This window comes from Primulina tabacum, chromosome 11 (genome assembly GCF_025594145.1).
Source record: "Primulina tabacum isolate GXHZ01 chromosome 11, ASM2559414v2, whole genome shotgun sequence".
In the NCBI taxonomy this organism is placed as follows: Eukaryota; Viridiplantae; Streptophyta; class Magnoliopsida; order Lamiales; family Gesneriaceae; genus Primulina; species Primulina tabacum.
Genome location: NC_134560.1, coordinates 29122042 through 29133278, shown reverse-complemented (window position 1 = coordinate 29133278; position 11237 = coordinate 29122042). Strand labels below are relative to the sequence as shown.

The 11237-nt window shown below is 39.3% G+C and overlaps 1 protein-coding gene across 1 annotated transcript; it reads left to right on the top strand.

Annotated features, from left to right (window-relative positions):
- The first annotated feature begins 3610 nt into the window (after positions 1–3610).
- On the top strand, positions 3611–4165 carry LOC142519728 (uncharacterized). Its single transcript, XM_075622757.1, has one exon. It carries the CDS (start codon positions 3611–3613, stop codon positions 4163–4165), a length of 555 nt encoding a protein of 184 aa, XP_075478872.1.
- The last annotated feature ends 7072 nt before the right edge of the window (positions 4166–11237 follow it).

Below are 11237 nucleotides of genomic sequence, written 5' to 3'. Positions count from 1 at the left end.
CCATCTCAAAATTGCCCAAGTCAAGCACGCTTCACTTTAGAGTTCTTATGTGATGAGCTACCGAAAAGAAGATGCACCTTCTTGGTATGAGTATTAGATATCAAATCTTTTTAGCCCTCTTCAACTGTACAGTCCATTACATTGAACAGTCTGGGAATCCCTCTCATTCCGGTGTGGGATCGGTTCATTCATGTTCCCTCCACCTAAAAGCCTGCCAGAAGCCGCTCATTGTCCGTGCAACCTCATGACACCGGCGATCACCCCCACCCTCTTCGGCCCTAGGCCTCACACAGCCTCTGGCCTGGGCCTAGCCCCCGTATCAACTGCAGCCTGGTTCCCCGCAAATTGTGCGAAGAATTGAGTAATATGTGCTTGCATATCTGGCGGTGGTGGAGGAGGAGAGTTTCTCTCTTCCTCCCGAGCCTCTTTGTCCTCATCCCTTACTTCACGGTTAAACAAGCGTCTAGGAGGCATACTGTTCCAACAATTTACCCAACACGTAAACCCAATATGCATGAACATAATATCAATAGCATAAGATGCACGTAAATCGAACTTAAAACATGGACATGCTGAAATCATGACTTAATGCTCAATACATAACATAATTCAAAACTTTAAAACTTACAGACTTGAGGTGTGGCTTCGTGAGCTTTTCGCAACTGGCAGTGGGCATAACCCTTTACAAGAACACCGCTCTTATACTAACTGTAACGTACCGTACTTTTAAATTACTTGAAATTTGCGGAAAAATAAAAATTTTCTTAAATATAACATAACTTTAAGTTTTCATTCATAAATAATTAGTTCATCCAAACATATTTGCGTTAAAAGATATTGCCAATAAAATTTGCTAAATAAATAAATACTTGTTTAGACATTGTAAACAAAACGTGAAATCAGAGTATTTTGAACATTTCATAAGAACTTAAAATATGGCGGTCCTCGGGTTTAGCCTCCCGCCCAGTCCAAGCCAGCTCACTGATCCCCACCTCTCGTCTCTTCAAACTCATCCTCACCTGCATCGATCAAGTCTAGCGAGTCTAAAGACTCAATATGCATACACCGGAAGTAACGAGTATTACGTAATGAGATCACACGCAGCTTTCAAATAGAACGTACATACTGGAACTTGAACTTGCATAAATAAGATTGAGCATATGTACATACATACATAGACGTGCCTTTGACATAAAACTTTTCTTAAGCATGCTTACATCGTACATACTTGAACATACATAAACTTTATTATTTTGCGTAGAGGCATGTTTCAAAGCAAGTGACCCATACATAAATATGTCTGATCAGACTAAACCACAGTACTGGGCTGACATGGAAGATCTACTTCCACATACATGAGATCCCCGTTCATAATTTAACATGTGGATTGGTCCCTGGTCATACTTTACTGCTTTCCAATCCTGATCTAAACCCGTTCATAATTTAACGGGGTGGATTGGTCCCTGGTAATACTTTACCGCTTTCCAATCCCATACATAATTGGTCACAAGACATTTAGCATACCTCAAAAACTTAAAAGTATTTGCTTTGCACGTCGAACATACATACTTGGTGTTGAGGGATTCGTTGTCTCTCGCTTGGGGCCACTGCTGCACATACTAACATGAGTTTAACACTTAACTTGCACAACTTAGACGTAGATATTCGTGCTCACCACCGAATAAAATAAATAGCTTATGACATTCTAGATCACTCGTGACTTGACCTCGTTTAATTATCGTACTAAACCATGACATAGAACCCCAAAATAAATCTCAAAGGGAAGCCTAAAATATTCCCAAACAGGAGGTACACGCACCCCGTGCCCAGATCCGGCTCCGGGTCCTTGTAGGTACTGTAAAATGCGTGTGAAGGAAAGGGAAGGCACAGACCCCATGCATAGGTCCGTGTAAGGGTCCGTGTAGACACTGATTTTTTTGACACTTCGGAAGAAACAAGAACACGGACCCCGTGTAGAGGTTTTGGTGAAGGTCCGTGTACCTACTGGAAATCTGCACCTCGAGTGAAACACTAGCACGGACCCCGTGTCAAGGTCCGGGAAGGGGTCCGTGTACATTCTATGAGTGCAAACCAACGAAATTCAATACACATGATGCTTATTCTCCCTAACTCGATTGTACGGACTATGAACCGACACCTTGAGACCCATGCCAGGATGTTATGACATTGAACCAAACTCGTACAAACACCCCAAAGCAACGACGTCCACCCTACGACACATTAAAACTCGTGAACACGGACTTTTACACCAAATCAATTCCTACGACTCTAAATGAATTCCAGTGCCCCTCGACACTAACTGACGCACCAAAAACAATTCCCACATCATATTCAACATGTCTAAATGCAGCAGCGATCACCAATCGATCCCCAACGAAGCCTGCAACTCAAAAACTTCAAGAATGCATCAATAACGAAATTTTCAGAAAATGTTGTTTGAGCAGTCCCACGAAAAACATCATAACTCACTCATTTTTTATCTAACTATTTCGAATTTTATATCAAATCGAAGGTATCAAAAAGTTATAAGTTTCATATGTTAAAAGGTTTTCCAGAAAAGCGACCGAAAAATCTTAGTATTTAAAAAAATAGCAAAAACGTGATTTGAGATCCCAAAAATAGTTTCAAAAGTGATCCAAGCATAATTGCTCAACCTTCTACACACCACACATGTATTTTCTCGCATAAAAACATCGCAATACATAATATGACTAGATCCACGCAGAAGAAACAAAATATACATGCCTTTGAATCTTTAACGTTACCGACACGATGATACCGAAGCGGGAAGGAAGCGAGGCTTGATCCGGACCGACTGTGGCTCGATTTCCTTGCAACAAAATCAGCGAAAAATTGCTGGAAAAGATAGAGGAAGGGGCTGCTGCTGTTCTAGACCAAGAACCCTAGGTTTTGCTCTCAAATTCTGAAAATAAAAGGTGTAGGTGTATGTTGTGTGTTTTGGTGTGTGTAAAATCGTGTAAGTGTGTGTGAGTGTGTGTAACGTGTGTGTGTTTTAATTAGGGAAAATTATTGCTAAATTAACTAATTAAAATGTTAATAAAAAGGTTAACTCACACTAATTTTAAACAAACTTCTCAATTAAAATAAATACACAATAATTTTATAAAATTCTCCTTTTTAACTGCATAAAATGCACAAAGCCAACTTTAAAGTTTCAAAATTCTAAACTCACTAAATACATAATTTAGGCTTTAAAATGCTGAAACTTATTAAATTAATTAATATGCCCCAACCTTAACTTAAAAATAAAATACCACATAAAAAAATGTCAAAATCGTCATCGGTCTCTTTTCCTCGACCCCGCATCGAATAATCGTCTGAAACATGAAACTCGTGAAATATTTTAACGTGCATCACATAAGCATAAATAATTTAAAATAATGCAATTTAATAAATCATGCATCACACAAAAAAAATCATTTTAAATTTAAATATATGATTTAACAATTAAATAAATGCATGGGTTTTACGTGTACTGATTTTGGGCTCTACATAAGGAGTTCTCGTGGACTACCGACCCTTGAGAGCGGATGGATAGATTAATTCCATCGCAATGATATTCGCTTTTATGGAGCTGCATGATGCAGAAAGGCTCAGATGTGCTACTTACTTGTTATTAGGTGATGCCAGACTATGGTGGGAGAGTGTATCAGTGGCAGTAAATCTGCAGACCCTTGCATGGGAGGGTTTCAAAGATGTGTTTTACACCAAGTACTTCACTAAGGAAGTACGCTCCCACCTGACTAGGGAGTTCATGACTTTGAGACAGGGAGACAACAGCATGGCAGAGTTCGTAAGGAAGTTTGAGAGGGGGTGTCACTTCGTGCCCCTAATTGCGAACGATGCCAGGGAAAAATTTAGGAACTTCCTTGATGGATTACAACCAATCTTGCGCCGTGATGTTCGACTGACTGGTCCTACTACTTATGCGATTGTTGTATCTAGAGCCTTGGCGGGTGAACAAGACCATAAAGACATCGAGAATGAAAGGCAGGGCAAGAGGCCCTATCAGGCGTCCCAACAGCAGCAACAACAGCAGCAATTCAAGAGGTCATTCCAGAGTCAGCAAGGAAAGAGGCCGTTCCATGGACCGCCGAAAGGCAAAGGTCCTATTCAGCAATAGAAGGCTCTTCAAAAGCCTGCTGAGTACCCACCGTGCCCGAAATGCAATCGTCATCATATCGGGAAGTGTTTATGGGGCTCGGGCAGATGCTTCAAGTGTGGGGCCAGTGATCACATGCTGAAAGACTGCCCTCAGTGGAGGCAGGCAACTCAGGGGAGAGTGTTCTCCATGCATGCCCTCGAGGAGGCAAACCCAGACACGACCCTACTGACTGGTAACCTATTTAATTCAGCACAATATTTATTTTTGGTCATGCATGCTTCGAATTTTTACCTTGAGTATAATAGTATGTTGTTCTCGTATTTTTGGGGAGTTTGAATAGAAATTTCGAACTAGGCAAGATGTTAAGATTAGTATTTTGGGGTATAGGTTTATGTTTTGTGCTAACGTCCCTCAGCAAATATCTTCATAAAGAGATTAGCCACGAAAGTCTTGTTAGATTCCGGGGCTACTCACTTTTTTATCTCAGACGTTCGCTAATTATTTGGGCGTCGAGTCCATTGGACTAGACATGAGATACTCCGTGAAAGTCCAATCAGGGGAGGAGTTATCAGCTACTAACGTGGTCAGAGATATCGATCTTGAACTATAGAGCCACCTAGTTTACGCCGGGCTGATAGTCTTGTCAATGCCAGAATTCGATGTTATTTTGGGGATGGACTGGCTGACGAAGAACAAAGTCCTACAGAAAAGGTCAGTGTTGGTAACACCATTGGGCATGAAGCAATTTTTTTTTGAGCCAGACAGGTGGAGAAGCTTCTCTCGCATGATCTCTTCCATGCAGGCACATAAACTTATACATAAGGGGTGTCATGCATTCTTGGCCAATATTATTTCAACACCTGACGCACCCACCCCATCCATATCTGACGTACCCGTTGTCAGAGATTTTCCTGATGTTTCCCAGACGACATCACAGGCCTTCCACCAGAGAGAGAAGTGGAGTTCGCCATTGACTTTCGTTCCAAGCACTGTGCCAATCTCTAACACCGTACCGTTTTGATCCAGCAGAGATGTTAGAGCTCAAACAGCAAATTCAGGAGCTCCTAGACAAAGAATTCATCCGCCCTAGTTTCTCACTATGGGGCGCACCAATGCTCTTCGTAAAGAAGAAAGATGGAATCATGAGGTTATGTATAGATTACCGAGAATTGAACAAGGTAACGATCAAGAATAAATACCCATTACCAAGGATCGATGACTTACTCGATCAGTTGCAGGGAGCTACAATGTTCTCTAAGATAGATCTACGTTCTGGGTATCATCAACTGAAGGTAAAAGATGCAGATGTTCATAAGACAACCTTCAGAACTAGATATGGGCATTACAAGTTCTTAGTGATGCCATTTGGACTGACGAATGCTCCAGTGATTTTTATGGACTTAATGAGTCGAGTCTTTCAGCTTTACCTAGATCAGTTCGTCATAGTATTCATTGACGACATTATTATATACTCGAAGAGCCATGAGGAGCACAGTCAACATTTTAGTACAGTTTTGCAAGTTTTGGAGAGGCACAAGTTGTTTGAAAAATTCAGTAAGTGTGAATTCTGGTTGGAGAAAGTAGCATTTTTGGGACATATTATATCTAGCAGTGGCATTGAGGTAAATCTAGATAAAGTGACTGCAGTAAGAGAATGGGTTAGGCCGAAGAACGCGTCAAAGATCCGTAGTTTTCTAGGCTTGGCAGGCTACTACATGAAATTTATTCAGGGGTTTTCCTCGATTGCAGTGTCACTCACTTCATTGACTAAGAAAAATGCCAAATTTGTATGGAGTGAAGAATGTCAGTAGAGTTTCGATACTTTGAAGCAAGCTCTTATCACATCGTCAATTTTAACCATGCCATCAGGGCAAGACAACTTAGTGTTATACGCCAATGCTTCTAAGAGTTTGGTTTAGACTCAGTATTGATGCAGCATGGTCGGGTTATAGCATATGCCTCCAGACAGTTGAAAGTGCATGAGAAGAACTACCCGACTCATGATATCGAGTTTGCTGCCGTTGTCCTTGCGTTGAAGATATGGAGAAATTATTTGTACGGCGAGAAATGCCAGATATTCACTTATCACAAGAGTCTCAAGTACTTCTTCATGCAGAAAGAGTTGAACATGAGACAAAGACAGTGATTTGAGTTAGTAAAAGACTACGATTATAAAATTAGCTACCATCCAGGGAAAGTTAATGTTGTGGCAGATGCTTTGAGCAGGAAAGTAGCAGTCGTAGCACAGCTGTCAGCACAGAGAGCTCTTCAGTCAGAGATTCAGATTGTTTGGTCTAGAAGTTTATCCTAATGGCAGAGCTCCCAAGTTGTCTAGTTTGACACTCCGGTCTTCTTTGCTAGACCGAATCCGTAGAGGTCAGCCTTCAGATGAACAGTTACAGAAAAGGAGACTGAAGGATGAGGCTAAGGGCCATGTACTCTATGCAGTATCCGATGGTATTGTTCGATATAGAGGAAGGATGTGGGTGCCTAGAATTGATTCAATCAGAGAGGATCTTTTGACAGAGGCACATACATCTCCGTATTTCATTCATCCAGGTGGCACCAAGATGTACAAGGACTTACAGATGTTGTATTGGTGGCCAAGGATGAAGCGGGACATTTGTCGATTTGTATCTGAATGCTTCACTTGTCAGCAAGTGAAAGCAGAGCATCAGAGGCCAGAAGGGATGCTTAAGCCGCTCCCTATTTCTGAGTGAAAATGGGAAAATATCATCATGGATTTTGTTGTTGGATTGTCGAGCTCAGTTAGGAAATCTAATGCTATTTTGGTTATAGTGGATCGACTTACTAAATCGGCACACTTCTTACTGGTAAAGACGACTTTCTCCATGACTCATTATGCAGAGCTCTATATTTGGGAGATAGTCAGATCGCACGGGATCCCAGTTTCTTGTGTTTCTTACAGGGACCCGAGATTCACATCGTCCTTTTGAAAGAGTTTACACACAGCTATGGGGACGAAGTCGATATTCAGTACTGCATTCTAACCTTAGACAGATGGCCAGTCTGAGAGAGAGATTCAGATTTTGGAAGATTTGTTGCGAGCATGTGTGATCGATTTCCATGAGAATTGGGAATCGAAGCTACCTCTAGTGGAGTTCACCTACAACAACAGTTTCCAATTATCTATAGGTATGGCTCCGTACGAAGCACTGTATGGAAGGAAGTGCAGATCGCCGATTCATTGAGACATAATCGATGAGAGATTAGAACTTGACCCAGAGATTGTTCAGCAGCTTGCAGACGTGGTGCTCAAGATCCGAAACAGGATGAAAACCGCCCAGAGTTTCCAAAAGAGTTATGCTGACAAAAGGAGAAGTGATCTCGAATTTGCCGTAGGAGATCACGTATTCGTGAAGATAGCACCCGTGAAAGGTGTTATGAGGTTTGGTAAGAGAGGCAAGTTGAGTCCGAGATTCATTGGGCCATTCAAAATTCTTGACAAAGTTGAGACACTTGCTTACCGTGTAGCTCTACCGCCGAATCTGTCCGGAGTACACAATGTGTTCCACGTTTCGATGTTGAGGAAGTATATGTCAAATCCTTGCATGTTTTGAGTTATGAGCCATTGCAGCTTGCTCCAGATCTATCATATGAGGAAATACATGTCCGAATTCTAGACAAACAGGAGCAGAGACTTCGGAATAAAGTGACCAAGTTGGTTAAAGTCCAGTGGCTGAATCAATAAGTGGAGGAGGCCACTTGGGAGGCCGAGCATATATGAGAAGTCGCTACCCGGAATTGTTTCGTAAGATTTAATTCCGAGGACGAAATTTATTTAAGTGGGGGAGAAATTTTAGAGCCCAAAACCAGTACACGTAAATCCATGCATTTATTAAATTGTTAAATTACTTATTTAATTTTAAAATGCTTTTAACGATGCAAGATTTAGGATTTGCATTATTTTAAATTATTACATTTTATTTGAAGCACGTTAAAATAATTTCTTGAGTTTTATGTTTCACGCGAACATTCGATGCAGAATCAGGAAAAGAGACCGTGACGATTTAGAAGATTTATGAAAATGTGGTATTTTATTTCAAGTCAAGAAAGTAAGTATTTTAATTGATTGATGAATTTTAAGCATTTTAAAGCCTAATTTAATTTATTAAGTGATTTTGATATTTTAAGCTTTTCAAAAAATTATTAACATGAATAGTTGGAGATTTTATATCTTGAAAATGTAGCACTTGTGTATTCTATTTAAATTTAGGGGTGCTAGTGAATTAGTGAGGAATTAGTATTTTATTTAGAATGTTTGTTGGTTATTAGTATTATGTTTTCACTAATTATTTGACAAAGTAAATTTTATCCTAATTAACCCTTTGACTCACCCACACAGACACACGTGTTACACTTATACACACACACCTTCCCTTCGTTTTTTTGGAGGAGATAACTAGGGTTCTTGAGTTTTCTCCCAGCAGCCACCCCTTTTCCTTCAAAATTTCTGGAGTTTCACGTCCTTTTTTCGAGCAAGAATCGTGTAGCAAGCGTCTCTCGGTCATCTCCTGCATTCTACTGTGTCGGTATTCGTTATCTTCGAGCGTTTAGACGCAAATGCATGTATATTCTTTTACTTTCTGCATTGAACTTGTCGTAGTATGTATTTTGATGCTTATTGTGTGTAAAAATCCATGTATGTTATGCAAAAGTTTGAGCTAAAATGTTTGAAACGATTTTGGAACGATTTTTAGAACTCAAAAATCGAATCTGCTGTCATATCGAATCTTGTGAATTTTCATTCGATTTTCCGGAAACTTTTCAACAAATAAAACGTAGTATTTTTGATATCTTCGATTTGACAGTAAATTCGTAATTTTCGAACAAGAAACGAATGAGTTATGATTATTCTCGTGTGACTGCTCAACTTTGTTGGTTTTCAAAATTTTTCGCGCATGGCGGCGCTCGGGCGCGAGATTTTAGCACTAGAGCGCCAGGCCTTCTCGACGGGCGAACTCGAGTGGTAAGAAGTTACCGCCCGAGCGCCAAGCTTTCTGGAAAAAAATTTAAATTTTTGTCTTGAGCTGGCATGCATAATGTATTAGTATGTTAGACGTGCAAAGAAAATGTTTTATGATTTTGAGGTATGCAAATTGTCTTGTGACCAATTATGAACGGGTTTGGAAGCCGGAGAACGTATCCGGGGACCTCTCCTCCCCGGTAAAGCATGACCGGGTTATGATCAAGATTGGGAAGCGGTAAAGCACGACCAGGGACCAATCCAGCCGGTAAAGCATGACCGAAGATCTTATGTATGTGGCAGTGGACATCCCTGCCAACCTAGTATTGTGGTTTAGTCTGATCAGGCGCAAAATGATGATGATTATGCATGTTTAGTATGTACGATGCAAGTACGTTTATGAAAATGTTTATGAATTGATGGCACATCTATGTTTATGTAAGTATGTTCAAAGTTTAAATATGTATGTTCTACTTTAAAAAGCATGTGGATCTATTATGTACTACTTGCTATTCTCAGTTTATACATGTTGAGTCTTTAGACTCACTAGACTTGATCGATGCAGGTGATGACGAGTATGAGGAGACGAGAGGCGTGGACCAGTGAGTTGGCTCGGACTGTGCGGAGGACTAACCCGAGGATCGCTTAAGTTCTTTAATCTGATTTTTATGAAACTACTTTATGTCGTCGTTTAAACAAGTACTTTTGCAAGCTAGTCGGTTGTGACTTCATGTCAAGATAATAGTTTGGACTCTTTTATACTTCAAATATTTAGACAAGCATTTTATTTGTATTTCATTTTCGAGAGTTTATTTCTTATTTAAGAAAAATTTTTATTTTGCGCAAATTTAAGTATTTTAAAGTATGGTACGTTACACTTCAACTCATAGATCCTGATCGAATATGAAACCATTGGTGCGTTGAGAGTAGCAAATGAGTTCTATAACGATATATTATATCTTTGAGTAATAATAATGACATCTTATGTGCAATTAAGAAAACACATTTCCGTAAAGCACATGTCTTGCCGTGGTCAGAGAGTCTTACACTATGAACTAATCAGATTACGTAAAATATCTTCATCCATACACAAGCAGTGAATCCCATACTACAATGCATTGGCTCCTATGTATTTCAAAACTACACCAAACCTCGTCACTTGATGACCATCATTGGAGTCGATAAACGGATCAAATTGCATGCTAGTAGACAAAGGCTCCACGTTATTCCGAGTCAAAGGACTAATGATGTACAACTATAACCACAAACTATTTCACTCAATAAGTGATAACCACTTGGACAGTCCGAGGGAAGATTGTTCAGTGCCTCATCAAATGATCGCTCAACTGCATGAATAAACATTCACATATCCTTACTAATGAAACATGAAGTTTTCATCAGAGATACTAGTCTCAAGCTCGAGAGATCTTTATACTTGTTTTAGGTGGCTTAATCGACTAACAACATATTTTAGAATATACAATACACTTTCTAATGAATTTCATGATCCACTAGATTCGTGGACCTCATGGTACTTATACTATATTCAAGACTTTATCTATGCAGCTTGCATACGTATAAAGATAAAGTAAATGTTATAATTGAATAAATCATAAAATATTATTAAAATAAAGATTGTTTTTACAAGATTCAATAAAGTCTAAACCACAAGTTGGCTCGCAAGGAACCCATTCTAACAGGTAAAACCCATGTTTTGAAATTTTGATCGAGCCAGCTGCTTCGATTGGGAACCGGTCACTGGTCCAGTGCAAAACATATATAAAAACATTTTAATGGTCAACCCGATAAAAACCAATCAAAACTGGCCAAGAACCGATAGAACAGATCAAATTGGTTCACTAATTTTTTTTTCTTTTTAAATTTTTTTTAGAATTTAATTGTTTCTTATTTTTAAAATCTTATATTTTATTTTTGATTTTATATATTTGGATTTTGAACTTTATTAAGAATATTGTTTTAGCAATATTAGTGCTTATTTTATTTGCAAGTTTTGTTTAAAATATATATGTAACTACATTTTATATTTTGAATATATGTATGTTGTTTTCTTATAGGTATCATTCTTGCGTGTTTTTATTGTGT

Coding starts and splice junctions, on each gene's coding strand:
- LOC142519728 (XM_075622757.1), top strand. CDS start 3,611: ATGGAGCTGCATGATGCAGAAAGGCTCAGATGTGCTACTTACTTGTTA.